At 41.3% G+C, this 20,911-nt stretch overlaps 1 protein-coding gene across 2 annotated transcripts; it reads left to right on the top strand.

Annotated features, from left to right (window-relative positions):
- Positions 1-793: 793 nt before the first annotated feature.
- Positions 794-19,506, top strand: LOC119742941 (RNA-binding protein lark-like). 2 transcript variants are annotated; one of them, XM_038219212.1, is made up of 10 exons: positions 794-920; positions 3,303-3,430; positions 4,038-4,182; positions 5,141-5,262; positions 6,197-6,384; positions 8,300-8,533; positions 10,122-10,232; positions 11,268-11,336; positions 15,246-15,370; positions 15,799-19,506. In XM_038219212.1, the coding sequence occupies exons 1-9, from the start codon at positions 854-856 to the stop codon at positions 15,361-15,363; spliced, it is 1,182 nt and encodes a 393-aa protein (XP_038075140.1). In that variant the 5' UTR covers positions 794-853; the 3' UTR covers positions 15,364-15,370; positions 15,799-19,506. The 2 variants fall into 2 exon arrangements, with proteins under 2 accessions (XP_038075140.1, XP_038075141.1); XM_038219213.1 differs by lacking the exons at positions 15,246-15,370; positions 15,799-19,506 and adding an exon at positions 12,082-13,584 and having other exon boundaries at positions 795-920.
- Positions 19,507-20,911: the final 1,405 nt, after the last annotated feature.

A 20,911-nucleotide genomic window follows, 5' to 3' on the forward strand; every position in this document is an offset into this window, starting at 1 on the left:
GATCGGAGCAGCAACCCAAAATCCAAATAAAAATGACGTGTGCTACCCGGCGTACCCGTGCATGCTCATAATCATCAATGTAAAGCAAGCATGACATACGTATTCGGGTTTTTTTCTCCTAACGAAATTTCGGTTTGTCTTGTATGTTTTTGAACGGGGAAATATACTATGTTTCTCATTAGTTGATTGGACGTTGTCAACCCTCTGAAACTGTTCTGCACCCTTCTTAACGCTACAAAAAGATTCGCATGAACGTCGTTTGGAAGGGCGGCAAATAATTCAACATTATGAAGTAGAATTACAGTGTTCCAAAACTAACACTTTAGGCGGATTTTGATGCCACATTGTTTTCTGTTCAATTTAGCTTTCGTATTGCTGCAATTTAAAAATAAAATGTAAGTTCGGGGTGAAACTCTGAAATTGCCCGGGGACAGCAACTTTAATTTGACTCCCCTGGTATAGTTTGTTTCTTTATGAATTTTTTGTATTGTTTCGTAATACGCAGAATTTTTAGTTTTTGCCAAAGATCCTATACTTTGGTTTTTGCCATACAGCTATATTAATTTTATTTAATATAGCTCTATGTTTTTTTTCTGAGATCGGTCATTTGGCGCGCATTGTGTGATAGGCCTAGGCAGCGCGCATGACACATCCGACTGACCGCGGTCAAGAAAATAATAATTACAATCAAAAAGAAACGGCAGTGCTGGTTGGTTGTTGACTTAGCGCTCAATAAAATCTGCCCAATCATCTTGCAGCTATCCTGACAATAACCATTTCACTGGTTTCCTACCTTGAACACTATACGAGACATATATACACGAGTACCAGTCAAGTAATAACCACGCGGCGCATGCAACATTTCAGCATTGCATTTTCTTTCATAAAAGCGTGCTTGCTGAGGGTCGATCACGAATCGTGTGAGTACAAAAAAGTGTGTTTACTATTTTAGTTTTATTACTAAAATACTAATTCTGAATTTCCATTAACAATGAATTTTAACACAGCGTGTAATTTTTACAATAAGTGTGAAATCTGTATACGTTAAGTTTGTTGAAACCCATTAAATTCGTCGTGTAATTGTAAAGTTGTCGATTTTTGTAGTTTTTTTCATGATGATTCAGCCTGCAGACTAGACACAGATGAGCAAACTCGGTCCCGGTTTAAGATGTTCAACATCATGCTCAACTCGGCACTATGTCAGCTCGGTCCTGGATTGTTTTGTACCTTGTCAATGGGAAGATTTTGAGTCAACTTGTACTTGTAGTTGTACCATTGACAACTCATCCCGGCACAATTGCAGAATACCCCGCCACTCGATCTATCCACCTCGTAGCCGGCTACGAGGTCACGGCTGATTGACCTCAATAAACATTCTCAGCGCTACTTGTATGTACTATGCATCATGCTCCATTGCACTCCGAGTCCCACTTCGTGACCGCGTAGCCGCCAACAGGGTAGTTGGTTTGGACTACTCCTAGAACTATGATGCTCCGCGTGAGCGGAGCCTCATAGACACAGAACTCCGCAAAATTGTTTGCAGCACAAAACACCAATTAAGTACAAAAACGTCCATCAAAACAGAGACATTTCCCACAGAACTGCTGCACAGATTGCCCCTAAACTTCGAACAATACCTCATGACATGCTCACGTTATGTGCACCCAACAAACATCGGTGGATTCTGTCTGTTTTCGGCAAAAATGATGAAAAATATGCCCTTTCCGCACTGAGCCAACCTAACACTTGAAACGAGCACGCGCGCAGATATATCGCAGTCATTTTCGGTTCGATCGCTCGGAGCGCGCCGCGGGGGGTATGGTGTAGAGCGGAACGATAGTATGCGCATGCGTACAAGTGCAAGTACGTACCCCCCGCGGCGCGCTCCAAGCGATGGAACCGAAAATGACTGCGATCATTCTGCGCGCGTGCTCGTTTCAAGTGTTAGGTTGGCTCAGTGCGGAAAGGGCATATTTTTCATCATTTTTGCCGAAAACAGACAGAATCCACCGATGTTTGTTGGGTGCACATAACGTGAGTATGTCATGAGGTATTGTTCGAAGTTTAGGGGCAATCTGTGCAGCGGTTCTGTGGGAAATGTCTCTGTTTTGATGGACGTTTTTGTACTTAATTGGTGTTTTGTGCTGCAAACAATTTTGCGGAGTTCTGTGTCTATGAGGCTCCGCTCACACGGAGCATCATAGTTCTAGGAGTAGGTTTGGACTTAGAATTTTTCAGCAACTCCCATTCATTTTGTGTCGCTTCGTTCTCAAATAATGGACCCCCACTCAGTATCCGTGTAGCTGGCAATGAACTTGAATTGTTTCTTTAGCAGTGATTCCAACCTCGTAGCCAGTGATTTTAGGGGTGTATTTCCGAGTGGCGGGGTATTCTGCAATTACTCCCTCATCCCCTTGGTACAACTAGGCCTATATAAATAATGCAGGGCCACTACACTCTAGACTAGTCTCTACATCCGCGCCTTCGTACGGCTGCGTGGAGGTGTAAAGCCGCAGTCGACCTACCTCCGAGAATTGCGCCCTCTATCTGCGCGCGTCTCTCTGACTCCGCGACTTTGTGCCTCCGCGACTCCCAACAAAATTCAAAATGGTTATCAAGCTAATATTGATTTTGTGAGTTGTTTTATCACGTGCCCAAATTCGGGTCACTTTCTGACCCCAGTTCGTAAGTTTGGCATCCCCCACAATACTACACACCTGCACTACAGACGATCTTCCACTCTCAGTGGCCCAAACCATCACCAACGTCAGAAAAAAACTTCCATTTTAACCACTTCGACATGAAAAAATGGCTGCAATCATCATTTTCATCTTAAACCCCATCTTACAAGGAATCCTAAAAAAAATTGAAAAATATTTCGCCTTTTACGGAGAGATTTTTAATCCCATTTATTTTGCAAGAATGCATCGTACGTTTCCCTTATTTTTGGTTGAAAACCCAAGGGTGGGAGTTCGTCTTGTCACCTGATAGCAACATGGTTGGTCACGTGACCGTGTTGGCGGGCCAGTTCACTATTTATATAGGGGTGCCGAATTTCGGGACGTGCTGAAATTCAGGACATCTACCCTAATTAATCATTCATTTGCCCCGTACTCATGGCAAGGTTTTATCCAGAGGTGTGATTGGGCATCTTTTCGACACCTTTTTGTTTATTTTGACAACCCATTTTGTCATGCACATAAAGGCAAACTCAGGCACAAGATTGGCAAATGCTCGTTTTTATACAATACAGGTTTAAGGCTAGATGATTAACGGTTTTGATGTTCTGGTTTCTATTTCAGACAAAATGACGAAAAAGCTGTACGTGGGCAACCTGCCCTATGACTGCACGGATGAACAGTTAGGAGGACTGTTCTCCAAGTTTGGATCAATCACAGAATGCAAGGTCATGGGAAGATATGCATTTGTAGTAAGTACATGAATAGTCATTGCCTCATTTATAAAATGTTGAATGACGGATCCCATCCGAAGTCCTACACCAGTTGTGCAATTAACCCTAACTACCTACTTAGTTTTACTAAGTAGAAGACCTTGTGCATCAAAATCCATCACTCACTCTACTAGTGCTTCACATAATGCTTCAGCACCCAACCCGTTTAAATCCACCACTGGTGCTGGTGGGGTTTGATGGACTTGGTACACATGGCTTATCTGCCCAAATCCCCCCAAATGGGGGGGGGGGGTGGATTTTGATGGAATTGGTAAGGTTAGGGTTAAAAATAAATCCTTCAAGATTTGCCCCAAAACCATACTTCATGTAATTGTTTCAAATGTTTTCGAAAGCACCTCTTCTTCTTTATTCAAGCTAAACCATAAAATGAAAGTCAGTTTCAGTTTAATGTTATTAAGTATTTGATTCTTCAACTCTAATGTTGTTCTATGAGATTCCTATCAGTGTGTGAAACACTGATTTATAACTCACAAAGTGGATTGAGTAAATGCGTGTTTTGAAAGAATAATGCTTCACCAATTTGTACCCTTTACATTTGTCCATGACCCTTTTTGTTTTGCAACAGCACATGTCAACCGAGTCTGAAGCCAAAGAGGCCGTGGATAACCTGGACTCCTACAATTTCATCGGCTCTAATCTGAATGTCAAGTATTCGACCGGAAGCAGTGGTCGAGGTGGTGGCCGAGGTGGTGGCAGCATGGGCAGCCAGGGTAACTACCAACAATTTTTCAAATATGTACTAATCTCTTGCCTGGTTTTCTTTTTGAAAATTCCCCACCAATGACATTCGAAACCTTTCTCTTTTGTTGTCTGAGAATTAACTGTGGAATTTGTAAGGTAGGTTGTGGGTACCCACTCCCATAATCTGGAACCGGTTTCCGACTTCAATGGTCGGGTACTCGAGTACCTGGTTCCAATGCACAGCCCCAATGGTTCGCTCGTACCCCCCGCCCTGCAAAAACAGGACGCTGGGATACTCTGATGAATTCAAGCTCTGATTGGTTGGATTTTGCGTGACCTGTGACCTGCGTGTCATCACGGTCATGACTCTGCAAGGTTTGAAACGGCCGTTAAGACTGATTCATTACTCTTTTATTTCAGTTTAGATATTTTTTTTTTTCGTTGAAAGGCGTTATTATGTTGGAAATTCTGTAAAACTTATCTGTGTTGTAAATTTACAATTCCCGTCACTTGCTCAGGCTCCGTTTCGAATCACGAACGGTTGGATTGCATTTTGCGACGCTCAAAATTTCGTCCACATGGTCCGCAATGAAATACAAATCACATCTGGTATGAAATGCGTGGATTTCTATGGGAAGTTTTCGGATAGCATTTGCGCACATTATATAACTGCGGTCTTGAACAGCTGCAGCCGGATGCTTTATACATAGGTTATAGGCAATTTCCTTCACAAGATTCTGTGAAGCTCATCAGAGTATCCCAGCATCCTGTTTGCAGGGGGGGGGGGGGTACGAGCGAACCCCAATGGTTGGTTCCTAACCAAGCAATCCACACATTTTAAAAGTCCTTGTACTTGAGATGTTTTATTATGTAGTTCCATTTCAATGTTTAAATGAAACCACGCACACATTTCAAGGTGATTGGGACTTAATGAAGTTGTAGTATGTTTAGGCATTCACCGTTGTTTTCTGTTTGTGTCTCATGCAGCCAGGACCAAGTTGTACGTGGGCAACCTTCCCATGGACTGCACGGAGGCCCAGCTTCTGAAGGAATTCTCCAAATGGGGAGAAGTTGCCGAGTGTGACGTCATCAGAAACTATGGCTTTGTTGTAAGTTGAGAAGATCTTTAACCATGCTCAATGTTTACAACCAAATCCAGCAAGTGGTTATCTGGGTCAGATTATGTTTATCTGAATATTGGACAAATTTCCAGCTGATGCAACCTGTTGGGCTGAGCAAGCTGCATCCTTGGCTGGTGTTGGATTCTGTTACATTTAGTGGTAACTACTAAAAACCCTATTGGGCTTAGGTTTAATCAGTGTAAATGGACCTTCTTAATAGTTAACGAGTGAGAGAAGTAAATCTGGGAACAAGATTCTAGTATTTGTGTGGTTACGCCTCTTTTGTGCACGTGCATTAACGCTGAGTCTCTGCAGTACTTTGACTAGACACCCTTCTGGATGGAGATAGGCACTTGTTGAAAGTGTCTTGCCCAAGAACAGAAGCACCGTTTTCCTTGTCGGGGTTTGAGCCCACGTACCAAAGGACGAATTGACCCTAAAGTTTTACTAGAAAGTATCGTGAGTCCGCAAAAATCCTCCAATTTTGTCATGCAAAAAAATGTTGGTGTCCTCAGTCCATCAGAATCCACCAGTGAGGCCATCAGAATCCACCAGTGTATACATATACCTCGTACATACCAAGCATATAGCCTAGGAGTTAAACTGTTAGGATCCTTAATCCATCATAGTCCCCCAACTGCTCAATATGGAGGTATCCTGAATCCATCAAAATCGTGCAGTGCCGCTAGGCTTGCTGTCCTGAATCCATCAAAATACCCTAACCTATTCAATATGGAGGTATCGTGAACCTGCTAAAATCCTCCAAAACAGGGGTGTGGATTTTGATGGATTCAGTTATGTAAGGGTTTAAAAGCATACATGTATATGCATTAAAAAGCATGGTCATGTTCCACACAAAGTAATGTCATTGTAGTCAAACTAATATGTGCTGATCCTGCCCTTGTGTTTCCAAACACCACAGCACATGAAGACAGAGAGTGGAGCTGTCGAGGCCCAGAAGAATCTCAACAACATGGATTTCTACGGCAATAGCCTGGTGGTCATGCAGTCAACCAGCAGGGTACACAAGGCACCGGGGGTAGGGAGTAAAGGAGAGTGCTTCCAGTGTGGCAACAGGGGGCATCTGTCCAGGGAATGCACAGAAGGAGGGTAAGTTCTACTTAATTTACCTCATCAAACTGCCATACAGCGTTACCACCAACTACATGTATGTCCATTCAAACCTTCCTGAATTCTCCAAAAATACATCATTGTGCAGAAAACACATGGCACGTTCTTCGTACTTTAACCCTAACCACCCCAACTCCATCAAAATCCATCCTCGCATTTCGGTGGATTTTGGGGGACTTGGTCCAGGAGGCCTGGCATGACTAAATATTGATGGAGTATGATGGACTTGGGCCTAATGGCCTGAAGCAGTTGAAAAGTCTTCTGTCAACCCACCAGAAATTTAAAAGAATATGAAAGATGACTTGTCTGATCATCATTTTTCTGTGCAGCCTGAACACCTGTTTGTGAGAGTTCTGAGTATTTTGAAAAGATTTTGGAAGTATGGGGATTTATCACTGGTGTCTTTCGGAATTTGTTTGCTTGGGTGTAGCCCTATGTCCTCTTAGCTAGGAACCACAGCTCATCCTTCAAAATCCTTCAACAGTCACTGTAATACGTTGAAACAGTGCGGATGATATCCAGTGTGACGTGGGCCTCAATTAAGCATGGCTGAACATAAATAATGCAGGGCACAGCCTTACGACCTCAAGAAAAACTGACATTTTTTTGCTGTTCAGCCTCAATCCTTCACAATCCTCTTAAACCACCTGGTTCATTTTGGAAGATTGAAGGAGTTAAGGTTAAAGGAGCATCAAGGCCAGTATGAAGCCCTAGTTGCTGGACTCCAGTTTCCTCAATCCTTGCAAAACCTTTGGATTTTGAGGGTTAAGAGTTCATTGTTATGGTCCACTTTGAGATCCACAAGATGTTGGAGTTTAAAGCTTAGTCAGTTCTCGTGGGGGTGGTTTTATGTTTAAGTTTGTTTTATATTTAAAGTTTACACATCAGGGCTGAAATGGAAATGCCAGTAAATTTTCATGTGGATGAGATTTCATGGTTATGATGAGACCCGTTATTTTTGCTACTACTACCGTCTGAGTAGTGACAGTGATTTCACAAGGTTTCTGAACCGATAATCATGTCGCCTATTATTTAAACTTGTTAAAGGGAATGTACAGTATTTACAAACATCGAAAAACAAAACTACCAAATAATTCTGAAAACCTTACTAGCCTGTTAAAGAATGACAGTCTAAAGCATCCTGTAAAATCATGCACCTGGGCCGAATTTCACGGCGCTGCTAAGCAAAAAATTTGCTTAGCACAAAAAAATCCTGGTTTATAAAACCAGTTTACCAGCCAAAACTCCGTGTGATTTTCATGCTATAGTTTTGGCTGGTAAGCTGCTTTTATAAGCCAGACCTTTTTTTTTGTGCTAAGCGAATTGTTGTGCTTAGCAGCGCCGTGAAATTGGCCCCGGTGTGCTGACATATAAATCAAAGGAACATGTATTTTTGTATCAATTTCCAACGCTTGTCGGTCGACCAGCGTTGGAAAAAAAAACTGGTGTGTTTTTTTTCAAATACTGCCCCCAATTTACCATATTTAGTCAGTCCGCATTTTGTTTGCCATCAAATTGCACTCTTTTGAGCGGGTACAAGCCAGCAGGACTGGTTCCCTGACCTTACAGTTCCCTGATGTCTAAACATTGTTCTGTTTCATCTTAAGTGGTTCAGGAAACCAGACTACAAGAGCATGATATTTTTTTCTTAGTTTTTCCAGTATCTGCGAACAAAAAAACTTTGAACAAGTCAGTGTAACAATATTTGCTATAAAATACCCCCAAATCCATCCATTTCTGAAAATCACAGCAAAAGCAAAATGTTGTATACATGTATTCCCTTTGTAAACAGCAATTCAAAAGAAGTGTTTTCAAAAAACTCTTATCACACTAAATCTTCCACATGTCACTATGTCGAGGGAAAAGTTTTATGTTTGTGATGATTCTCCCACAGATATGACCGATCAGCCAGAGGTCGTGGCCGAGGCCGTGGTGGTTCAAGTCGTGGCGGTTACCCACCAAGGGGCGGAGCTTCCGATGGGAGGTCCTACAATGGATACAGCAGCAGTTCATCGTCCTATGATCCTTACTATGACTACCCTCCTCCAAGGAGACCCCTGCCTCCTGCCGATGATTACTACGGCAGAGAGGGCGGCAGCAGACGATATGCTGATGACTACTTACCCAGGTGAGCTGGGCACAGTAGTTGATTGCGGCACTCTCTGATCCCGGCAAGCCTGGAAATGAGCTTCCATTCTTTCCAGTCAGGGAAAACTCAGTGAATGTGGGAAAACACAAAAAATCAGGGGAGAAATTAGCCTTGGTCAAGGCGCTAGTTGTTATTCATCCCGCGGCCGTAGCGCGGTAAACGATATCCTCGCTAGCGCTATGCATGCGGTGCATTAAAAATACAGCGCGAGCAGCGACCTCACGCGGCCACCATTTCTATGCAAATCAGTTGGACCCAATCTAACGCCTTGGTTCAATCGTCCATGTGAGGTTTTGGGGGTGGTGCTCATTATGTTAATAGCCTTAGCTGAACTTAAATGTCGATTTCTTATTGGTCGATCGTTGTGTGGAAACTTGCATAGTGAAACGTGGCACCGTACATAATCCATACACGTACACATTGTGTGTCTCTGCACTCGGCACCAATGCACAAAAAAACTGTGGTTCCTGTCACGTCTGCAAAAGGCGAATGGCTGCCAATAATTTGATGACGTGTAGATTTACCAAGGTGTGATTGCACACTCCACATATTAGTCTCGCCTACACTTATCTGTTCTTGCATATGAGGTCGTGCGCTAGAAATCCAGCGCAAAATAAAGAAAAACATAAGCTTTTGCCGACGATTGAACCAAGACGCTATATTGGGTCCAACTAATTTGCATAAAAATAGTGGCCGCGTGAGGTCGCTGTTCACGCTGTATTTTTAATGCACTGCATGTGATGACTGCATGCATAGTGCTAGCGAAGATATCGTTTACCGCTCTACGGCCGGATGAATAACAACTAGCGCCTTGACCAAGGCTAGGGAGAAATCTGGGAATTTGACAGTGACCTAGTCAAGGTTTGCTCTGGTTGGGGGTATGTGTGTCTTGAGCCATGTGTCCAAGTTGTGTTCACTGGGTGGCTGTGGTGGCATTTTAGTGTTTAACCCTTACTCTCTGAGGGTAGTTTACTGCATGTCAGTTGGTTATGCCAATGCCCTCCAGCTGCAGTTTATTGGAGGATACTTTGATGTAGCAGTGAAGGCTCCAATTGGCAGGAGTTGGAGGCCCTGGAGGGTGCCTGATACTGACCAGCTGGGGGCACTTGATTGTTATCAGAGGACTCTCATTGTTCTCTGTGGCATGTATTGGAGTGCCTGTCCAGTTACCCTTGAAATGACATGGCAGATATTGGAGGGCCATGCAAAAAACATAGATTTTCTTGAGGCACATATTGGCATGCGTTGGAGGGTCTAGTAGGGTAAGGGTTAAGCAGTGTCAACAAGTTGCCTGCGTACTATCAGCATCTTAGTTGCTCTGCTGCAACAACCCTTTGACCTCCCCAGCAACTGCTTGAAATTGGAAATGTTTCATGGAGTTTTAGAAATTTCACAGGGAAATATTCACAGGGGAATTTTGTTTTGCTTGTTATGATGTTATATTACATGATGATCTTATATAGTGTGCTTTAGATGAGAAAGTTTGAATACAAAAACCGGATATGTTTATTCGGCCAATACACACTGTCTTTCAATTAATTTATTAGTTGAATGTTTATGGTTTCAGGAGAGCAGTCCCTCGTGATTATGTGGCAGTACCTCGCGAATATGCATACGCCCTGAGACCTAGAAGCAGGAGCCCACCACCAGGGTACAGAAGACGCCTTTCACCTGCAAGGTAAAACCTCCCCCTCATGCCCCCTCCCCCTCATGCCCCCTCCCCCTCATGCCCCCTCCCCCTCATGCCCCCTCCCCCCAACACCCTCATCCCTTTCCCCCAACCGCTTCTCCCCCCCCCAACCATTTCTTCCCCCCGCCAACCCTTTCTCCCCACCCCTTTCTCCCCCCCCAACCCCTTTCCCCCCCCCCCCCCCCCCGCCCCACCTCCCAACTCCCCCCCCCTCCCCCAACCCACAGACACGTTTAGTTATGGTGTAAATCGAAGATTTTCTTTTGTTCCTCTTCCCTTTTCCTTTGTTTGTACTCGTAGTTTTTCACAACAGCTCTTATTGGTTTTGTACACGTTTTCTAATCGAGGTCATCCTCGATTTAGTTCGTGTCCGCGATGATGTTGCACTTGTGTGTCCTTCCGTTACACCATAAACAAACGCGCACACACACCCCACTTGAGCTCTCGTGAGTGGTGCCAAAGCACTATCTTCTGTTCAACGACGAAGTCCGTAATTTCATTGACGGAATAAGGGCACACTCTTTTCCAAATCCTGCAAGCCCCTGTATCATGGTCATGATGAAACCCTTTGAAGTATTGCTACTACTACCGTCTGAGTGAAGACAGTGACTTCTCAAAGCTTTCTGAACCATGACATGTATCCTGCACTGTGACACCTGCTGCTATATGGGGTTGGAATTGACCAGTAAGCTTAGAGATTGAGTGGATGTGTAATAATAAGCAGGAGGTCCCGAGTCCTATCCAACAGGCATGCAACTTTTCCTCCGATCCGCAGATTTCCTGGGTTTTTTTTTTAACTTCTCGGGAATGCCATTTCAAATTGAAAAACACTGCTCAAAGTCTTGTGTGCTTTGGAGTTTCCTCGTTTTTTTTCTTCAAAATTCCTAGTAGCATGCCTGACCCAAGCAAGCTTGAGATATTTATTTTCTTACGAGCTCTTCGACACAGCGCTAGCGAAATCGTCAGTTGGAAATGCCCGATATTAGTATGTATCTTTCATTCTTAACTATCCCTTTCATGTAGGGAGGAATATGACCGTTACTATGAGCGTCTGCCCCCCAGGGATCCATATGACTACCCACCACCCAGGCGGTAAGTGAAACCAACAACAGTAAAAGGCGACCAATTTGTAGGGTTAAGGCAGCTATTTGTCTGACGACATCCAAAAATTTGTTATTTGTAAATAGCATAAAAGAGGGTTCATTTTAGTGGAATATACTTCATGCATGTACGTATCCGTGAGTGGCTATGTACTCGCACTCGTCGTACTTAGCCAATTTGATGGGGATAAGTATTCACATTTTGTATGTTGCCAATTACATTAGTTCGTTTAGAAGCCTTTTGTCTGAGAAACCACTTTAGTTTTTTTGGGTTACTTTTAACTGTTTGTATGATGTTGTCATTGAGTTTCTGAAATTTGCCTGGAAATGAGAGGTAAGAGGAGATGGATGTATTACGCTGAAATGATCATGAAGGTGCTTCCATTGCTATTCATTCCAACAATTCCGGAAAACTTAAGCAGATTATCGGCAGAAGCTCGTTTGAAATTCAGACACAAATTTTCCTTGTATTTTCGAGGATTTTCAAATAGCAGCGTATTTCACCCCCAAAAAATAAGTTGCACTTTCAGAAGTATGAATTTGTGACTGTTGCGTTGTTTGCCGTGATTTTGAGAAGAAAAGTTCCGATCTCTATGAAATGTTCAATCGGCAGTGAATGCACGAGACTTAAGTATTCGCTATCAAAGTATCTGTTTGTGACGGGCAATGCCTTTGAATTGGCAATTATAATCTAATCTTGTCTTTTTTTCTTGTTTCGTCGCGTTCCTTTCCCACAGCTCTCTGCCGCCGCCATCGTCCTCTGCGCCTCCGGCTCGAAGGCTTCCGGCGGCGCAATATTAAGACCGCCCCCGTGTCGACGTACAAGAATAAGTGTTTATTGTCGTCTGCCGCGTCATGGAATAGTAATCGGATAGACTCTTAACCGTGTCACGTGATTAACTTTTGTATACCGGATTTACTTTATGGATATATACTGCGCTATACTTGTAACAACGTTTTGTTTTACATGTATTCCGGACATTTTAATTTCTGTCGTGCCAGAAAATCACGGATACCCGTTTGCTTGTAGTTACTGTTTTTAATCAATCCGTAGCCTGCCCGCACGTGCAGTGAACGAGATATAAACCACTTTCTTGAGCATGTGAAATGACTGAACCAATGTGGTACATTCAGCTATGATCTGGAAGACAATTTGACAGAATGTTACATCCAGATTGCTTTCAGCAGCTATTCATCCATAAATACGGAAGAAATGTTCAATTTAAGATAATAGTCGTGCTTTCTGATGGTTGAGTAAAAAGTTCCTTTAGAAAAATCATAAACTTTTGTAGCATGTTTTACAGGCTTCACTTGTACGTTTTGGAAGGGCATCTTGATTAAATTCAACAAAAATCATGATATAGTGAGGTAGTTTAGCTTCTGATAAAAAAGAAGAAGCGTAATCAAGACATTAACTGTATATATATCCATAGATGCAGGACTTGTTAAAGAATTACTTGCATAGTGTTGCACAATTTTATTCCAGACGAGAAACAAAATTTGAATGCACAAAGTAGCCAGCCTTGCATGTCCTTAATAGATTCACGCCTTTTTTTTTTTCAGTACGTTTGATGATATACTTCTTAACAGCAATGGTCCTCCAAAAAATGAATTCTACTTTGTTTTAAACATTAAAAAACTTAACACCTCAAAGGTTCGCACAAAGTCAAACATGAAACAGAGCGAAAGATCTGAACAAAAGCCAAGCAGAAACGCAAACCCTCCATCATTTCTAAATGGTTCAGTGTTTGTTTTAGAAGATGGAACATATCGAGAAAAGTTAGGAATACATCCAGGTTATATTTGAAAACAGGTTTTAACCATTGTTCTTCTCAACAATATTCCAATTAATATGTTTCTGCATATCACATAGATACCTGATTTTTAGGGAACGCTACAAATAGAAAACCTATTGTTTCCTCTGCTGTATATAGTGCTTACTGATTTTTCTGTCTCGCGCATTTATTTTTTGTGTGACTTTTTGATAATGTTTTTATAGTTGAATCTTTGTAAAAGTAACCACAGCAGGCTAGCAGAACATCCAGAGCATGAAAGCTTGTAGAAATCTGTATCGGCCGCACATCACGTAGCTATCTCTGTTTTTGCTTCTGATGTTTTTAAAGGAAGTGTAAGTTGTGTCGAGTTATGTTAGTGAAGTTGTAATCGGAATCGAATGTAACAGTCATATGCCGTGTTGAGTTAGAAATAAATATTGTCACATTCGCTGTTAATCTGAGTAACCAATGTTTCGGAATCGTCGTTTCTGTTAAATTTGATCGTCGTGATTCTGAGTATCTTTGACATGACCTATGCCGGTGCTGTGGAACTGTTGTCTGTAACTTGTGCACCGTGATCAAACCATCATGGACATTGGCATATGATGCTCCGACAGCCGGAATCGTGCCGGAATTGTACGCCATGGTCGTGCAGCTGAATTTCCCCGACGTGACGGATGACACAGCAGCAGCCAGATCCCCGAAGAACATTTTTTAAAGAAGACGCAATGAAACGGGCCGCCATGTTGATACCGGGTACGTTGCCGTACCAATCGGAAGCTCGTTGACCGATTCTGTTCATGGTTAAACCGTAAGAAACGGATCTCCATTGGAAAGGTAACGTGTGTGAACGATCCTAACAGTTTCTCCGATGTACATGTACTGTTGGGAATAATTTTGTTCGTGGAATGTGCACGAGTGTTAACAACACAATGACACATTTGCTGTGTAGTCGCAACTTGTGGAGCTCAAATTCTTAACAAGCTAAAACAGTTCGCTTGATTTTATCGGTTTCGTGAATTTTTTTCTTTTTCGGTTTACCCAGTTTGATACGTCAATGATAGCTGCAAGGTGAAAAAGCATATACAGTGTAGGACATAAACAAATTTTAAGTCTAACAGAATTTTCTTGGGGGGGGGGGCACTGATTTAGCCTTGCCAATGATTTTGTGAGATGGCAGTATGACCCTGTATTACATGTGCATTCAGAATATGTAAAACCTCCTTGTTCAAATTCAGTACATTCTTGATTTTAACCTTGATTTCCTTGATCCCCATTCAAGTGCCAGGCCAAAAGTGGTCAGCATTTTTTTGGTGTTCTTTTTTTTTTTAAGAAGAGAGCTTACAAATGTTTGAGACTCGAGTGGAATTAAAAGAAATAGAAAAAAAAAACCTCAAACTTGCATTATAACTTGATTCAACACTCATCATAGAAGATTGGCTCCAAATTCCAGTCATTTTTTGTTCACTCTACAAATCGAATGCACCACATTCTTCTGGTGTATTCAAGGAGTCCAACTTTTATGTGAAACAAATGCTACTATTAAACCTCATGACAGCAGTTGGTATCTATTTGCGTGTTGATCTGACGTTTGGCCTGGCTCAAGAACTACATGTATCTTCTTTGAATTCTGTCTTCCCAAACATTAACCCTAACCTTCCCAAATCCTCCAAATTCCTCCTCGCATAAGTGGTTGATTTCGAAGGATTGAGGTTGAATGGCGATAAAAATGTAAGGCTGATTATGAGGATGCATTGTCCTAGGCCGAACCTTGCGTTGTTCATGCTTTGCTGTGCATAAATTTAGCCCTAGATTACACAGGTATGCACTCATTCGCATTACTCCAGGATATCATAGGCACTACCTCAATGTATTTTTTTATAACTGTAACTGCTGGAGGATTCTGAAGGAATGAGGCAGTAAGTAGCCCTCCAATGAATAAATTCAAGAAATAATAGAGGATTTTGGAGGATTGAGGTTGCTTCCTAGCAAAAGGCCTAGGGGTTAGGGTTAATGCAAAGTTTTATTGTGAGATACTGCTTATTAAGTCGTTTATGACTACTTTTTAGTCACCAATTATTATTTATTGTTGTTTCTTCCTTTTTTTTGACAAATCAAATCTCCAGACAACCTCCTGCAAGGGTACCTCCTGCGAGGGTACCTCCCATGAGGTTACCACCCTACGAGGAAGCACCTACCAGGCCCAGAAACGGCACAAGCTTTGCCGACGATGTCACTGTTTGATGTCATGGTAAGATGGATTTTGGATTTTTGCAAGTTTGAAGACTAGTAGTTAAAACAAATACGAGGGGGAAACTCCTGGGAAAAGAAAGGTATCGAGGGAGCAAAAAGTTCAAAAGAAATGATTCCAATTTTAAAACAGAATTTAGGTGTCCCCCCCCCCTCCACCAAGCAGCGGTGTCAATTTGCAGTCTTTTCAACATTGTAGTGTCTTTGCTAAAAGCCACTTAATAGCAGTTACTACCTAGTATTAAGTTAAAGCCGTGTAAAAAGATCTGGTGGTTTTTTTCCTTCCAAAATACAGCAGCCCAACACAAACACAACACAAATGTAACAAATTTGTGAAGACCTGTATTTTGCAGATCACACTGTTTTATAATAAGTTTGACGTGCCCTTCTCAATTTCTCAATTTCAATCTATTCTCTTATTTATTTCAGAAGCCAATCCAAGATCCTGGATTGATCGTGAGGGTGTCAAATTTAGTCCATCGTCCAGCCTCTAGTTTCAATTAGCAGCTGATTTTTAACCCCCAGTGATGCCTTTTTTTATCGATGATGTCGTTTGATGTCCTAAGAAGTGTTTGTGTCCTGAGATTCTTGACTTAAATCTTGTTAATTTTTATATTTTTTTATCTCCTGTGTGTGTTTTTTTGTTATTTCTGCCACATCGCTGATGGTCACACTAATCAGGGGAAGAAGTGTGCAAAAACAAATAGTTACTAATTTCAAATTTTTGTCAGCAACCAGTTTGATCTGTTAGGGGTGCAGGCCAGTAAATAGGCCCGAAATTGCCTCTGCTGGCCACATCACATTTTATATGGCCTCAATTATTTTTGCTAATAGAGCAATTTGCGGGCCATGAACATAAGGGTTTGTTACAAAGAAGGATGGAAGCCATGTACAGGACTATGAGCTCGTACTTCTGTGAAATTCAGATGAAACTGGGTCTAAAAACTGCTCTATTTTTGCAATGCAACGTAGGCATTCTTTTTCAAAATGGCGATGGGCTTCAGGACTACTTTTAGGGGTGATCATCTTAAGATGGAATTTTCTCCCAAAAGTCGTCGGTAAACCCCCCAAAAAGTGAACAGAAAATGAAAGACGATGAACTAAGCTTTAATTTGATGTACATCTCAAACACCATGGAGAGTCGTGAGTATTTTTCATTTTTTTGGAAGTGGGCGTAATTATCAGTGGAGTCTATGGCAGTTTATTTACTGCACACAGCAGCTATCTTGGTTGTGGTTTTATGTCATTTTGATTCAGTGACAGTGAGTGCACAATAGGCCTGTTCATGTGCCTTTTGCAACAAAAGCACTGGGCTTCCAAGATGGCTGCCATCTCTTGCCAATCATGCCTGCAGATAAATACAGTTTGAATTGTTTACCTTCATCACTGTCCTACAAAGATGAAATGCCAATAATGCACAGACAGTACTGGATATCTGGTGATTATGTAGAAACGGGCCCTATTTAAAAAATCAACTTTTAGTGGCGTGGATAGAGGGCAGTGTTTTGATTTTTTTTAAGTCACCGCGACGCACCCGAATATGCAAAACCGTGTTGATTCACATGACATCACCTGTAAAAATGCGTAAGAAAAATGCCTTTTCTATCAAAAGATACTGTTTCTAATTAAGAGAAGTCTGCTCAAGGTTACAGAAGTCATTTTAGAATGGAAAAGAAAAACACTCCTGACTCTAACTTGACCTAGAATTTCTACATGTAGAGGGGCCCGTAACTGCACAATCGCTCGGTATCTTACCTCATGAATGAAGGCAGGCAACAGTCCTAAGCTTACGAGAATTCTTTAATGGCAGTTTATGGTAACTCTCCTTCCTTGTGGATTACCAAGTGCTCTAAGTATTGTTCCCATAACGTGGGCGTGTGTAAATATTTAAGATAGTTGACCATGAACCAGAGGTCATCAGGGCAAGAAACTGCCTTTACACGCTGGACATTCTCTGACTTGATATGGAAGTAGTATTTGGACAAGTATGTAGTATTTTTGGAGAAGTATTGCACAAGCCAATTTTGTACAAATTTGTGTTTCTCTCTTTTGTGAATATCTTTCCAAAGTCCTTGCCATTCCTTTGGAATACAAATCCAAAGATTGTGCTCGTCCTTGTAAAAATTGTAATCCTGTATATGAAGTCAATTTTTTGAATTGTGTTTTCTTGTCTGGAAAGATTAATCATAATCACTACCCGTCCTCACCGGCAATTGTGTAAATATGTAAACATGTAAAAAGGTTTGTATTGAACTGTATATTTCATTACGTAAGACATTAGTGAGATGTGGCCTCCATTTTCTTGTCCATTGAACAGGGTTCCCGCAGTCAAGGACAAATTCTAGAAAATCCCAAAGTTTAAAGCTGTCATGGAAAGTCGTGGAACAGTTGTGGCCTTTTAATTTTCACATGGAAGCATGGCAAGTTAATGTTGCAATGGAAAAAAGTCATGGAATCCTGCACAACCAAAACGTGATGATGCGTAGTATATGGCCCTGGAGAGTCTTCCAACTTGCATTCCAGTTACAATACTTTGTCTTTTATGCATGTATCAGGCATGCAACTTTTCCTCAGATCAGCTGATTTCCTCTTCTTTTTTCTACTTCCCATGTGTGCCATTAAATGTATAAAAAAAAAATGCTGTACAAAGTCTTGGAAAGATTTGAATTTCCTCTTTTTTTTTGTGGCTTCCCAGTTGCGTGCCTGATGTATGCTGTATACTTGTTGCATGTTCAGTGCACCATTGTGATGCTTTTGTGGTGCTCAGTGGTCGTGTGTCAAACTGGAAGGCTGAAAGGGGGTGACAACCCTTGCCTCAGTGTGATGACTGTAAATAGGTACCCTAAGATGCCAACACAGCATGGCAATTAGTCATGGAAAGCCCTAAATTGTGTCGTGGAAAAGTCGTAGCATTTCATTTTAAGATTTCTGTGGGAACCCTGATAAAAGAAAACTGTTTTCATTAAAGGATAAACTTCATGTGATTTTAAATAAACATCTTTTTGAGGCTGTTGCATTTGAATGGTATCTGTTCTCCGAAGGTGTTTTTTGGTGCTTCATATGCTTTCAAATGTGATTTTTCCAGATTAAATACAGTCGAGTCTCGTTAATACAAACTCGTTCGGACCTAGCCAAATTGTTTGTTATATCAGAATTTTGTATTAAGAGGAACATCAGTCCCATTCATTGTGCACATACATGCACAGTCGGGACCAAGGCTTTATGTTTGTTATAACCAGAATTTGTATTAACAGAGTTTGTAGTAAACGGGAGTCGACTGTACACTGTTGCTAGTCGGGGCAAGCCGTGAGCTAGTACAAGTATGTAAGTTTGAACTCTGCAACGATCTGTTGTCCTTCATGCTATTGGCATCGATGGTGGACAGTGTTTATTGGTTCTTGGCGTTTAATATGCAAGAGCTGGCATCAAAGCAATAGCCAAAGTGTTTTTCATTCGGAGAAATCAAAAAGGTAATATGTGCCAAACACATTTTATACAAGTCAATGTGCCAGTACACGTAGGCCTATTCAAGTTTAACTCACAAAAGGTGAAGATATAACATCTTCATTAATAGTTTGTTTTTTTGTGCAAAGTTGTGAAATGGAAGATAACACTTCTGAAGTGTTTCATACCTATTATGCCACCAGAATTGCCCAGTAGACCTTGTTCACAAGGAAGCCATTTTGGATCATGTTCCCTGCATCTGTTTTATAGATTGTAAACTGTTGAATGGGATGGCGCCAGACTATTATATGATTGGAGTGAGTTCCAAACCTCACTTTCAATTTCTTTTATAAATGTGACTTCAAACACTAGGGTATGTTTAATCACAATTCTAAATTATTCACTAGAGCAGACTGGTATTACTTTGTAATGAACTTTTATTTCATTGCTTTCATTTGTACTCGCAAGTTCCAAAGATAAAGAGGTTTTATATGTTGCTTTCAATTCAATATGGCGAGCCTGTATCAAGTTTGATCCTCCCAGAATTAAGAATTAAAGCCCTACTTTACCTGAAAACCAAAGACACTTTGTATTTGTAAACCAGGCAATATTCTTGAGCTGTTTTTGTAAATTGGAGTTTGTGTATTCAATTCCTTAACACGTGTATTAAACCAAACATTTTGATGAAAAGAATCAGTGTTTTTGTTACTTGGTGTCATTGCATGTGACTTCATCTGTCTGTTCAATATTCTTCTTGTAGGCCAAAGCTTTCTTATGTGCTGGTGTGTTGACTCTTCCTTGGAGAAATACAGACACCAGCAATCATAAGTGCCCCCATGAAGTTGTTGGAAAAGTTTATACAGCATGTTGTGTCAATCAATGCAATAATGTCCTAACAGGAAATTCAGGGAAAGGTCCTAATTGAATTGTCAAATTAAGAAGGGAGAAATGTGTAACATGGTATGTCAAACCCAGGTGAATTGGGCAGCGTTACGAATGGAGAAACAGCTGCGAAATAACATGGGGGCGAGTTCAGCGATTTTGAGATTTTTCAAAATTTATGATGCTACTAATGGTTATAACGTTCTGTCAAAAGTTTCAAACTGAAATTTCATTGATAATGTATTTTCAAAAACACTTTAAGAGAGGCATGTCATTTCACAAAATGACCCAAAATTAGCGAGGGCAGTCGCGAGGGCTTATCAAAAAATAAGCACTTTGGAATATCCACTTTCAAAAAACCGTGGCATTTGTAAGAGCAAAGGTCTAAATTTTTACTAATATTGCAATAACTCTAAACCTGTTCATGCCTAAACGTGACTGATTTTGACATACCACATCACACATCATCTGTTTTAATGCTAAATCAAATAGCCGAAAATTATTTTCAAAAAATATATTAATTTAGAACTTTCCTTCATTTGAATAAGTACCTTAATGCCTAGTAAAGCTGGTCCCAGAACACACAATTTTATTCAACTGATTGAGAATGGCTAAAAAGTCTTATCTGTAGAATAAGCTGTAATGGAAATTCCAAGTTATACAGTCGACTCTCGTTAGTACAAACTCTGTTAATACAAATTCTGGTTATAACAAACAAAGCCTTGGTCCCGACTGTGCATTTATGTGCACAGTGAATGGGACTGATGTTCCTCTTAATACAAAATTCTGATGTAACAAACACTTTGGCTAGGTCCAAACGAGTTTGTCATAACGAGAGTCGACTGTACATGTAGGGTAGATATACAAAAATGAACATCACATCATGGAGCTACATAAAAGCTCATGCATGTATGTGCATAGGCAAGCCTCCTGAAACTGTTCCCAGTCACAAGCGACAATGACATGGGATCTGATTTACATGTGGCAGTACGTGGCATTGAAGAGGGTGGGCATAACCAAACAAGGGGATGGAGGGGCGAGGGGCAAGGAGGGAGGGAGAAGTTGCAGATATGAACAATTCGTTGAAAACGCTCTCTTGATTCACTTAGCAATAATTTGAAGGTGGCTGTAGCATCAACTTGCATCTGGAACAGGTCTTGTAAAATGTCCACAATATTGAAAGATAGTGCCACTTGGACATCTGCCCTTGGGGGAA

Source organism: Patiria miniata, unplaced genomic scaffold, assembly GCF_015706575.1.
Source record: "Patiria miniata isolate m_02_andy unplaced genomic scaffold, ASM1570657v1 HiC_scaffold_6, whole genome shotgun sequence".
NCBI classification, from domain to species: Eukaryota; Metazoa; Echinodermata; class Asteroidea; order Valvatida; family Asterinidae; genus Patiria; species Patiria miniata.

Excerpts from the sequence above, each read along its gene's own strand:
- LOC119742941 (XM_038219212.1), top strand. The coding sequence starts at position 854 with ATGCAACATTTCAGCATTGCATTTTCTTTCATAAAAGCGTGCTTGCTG. Across the intron at positions 5,263-6,196 it reads TCAGAAACTATGGCTTTGTT|CACATGAAGACAGAGAGTGG; the intron begins GTAAGTTGAGAA and ends CAAACACCACAG. Across the intron at positions 11,337-15,245 it reads GACTACCCACCACCCAGGCG|ACAACCTCCTGCAAGGGTAC; the intron begins GTAAGTGAAACC and ends TCAAATCTCCAG.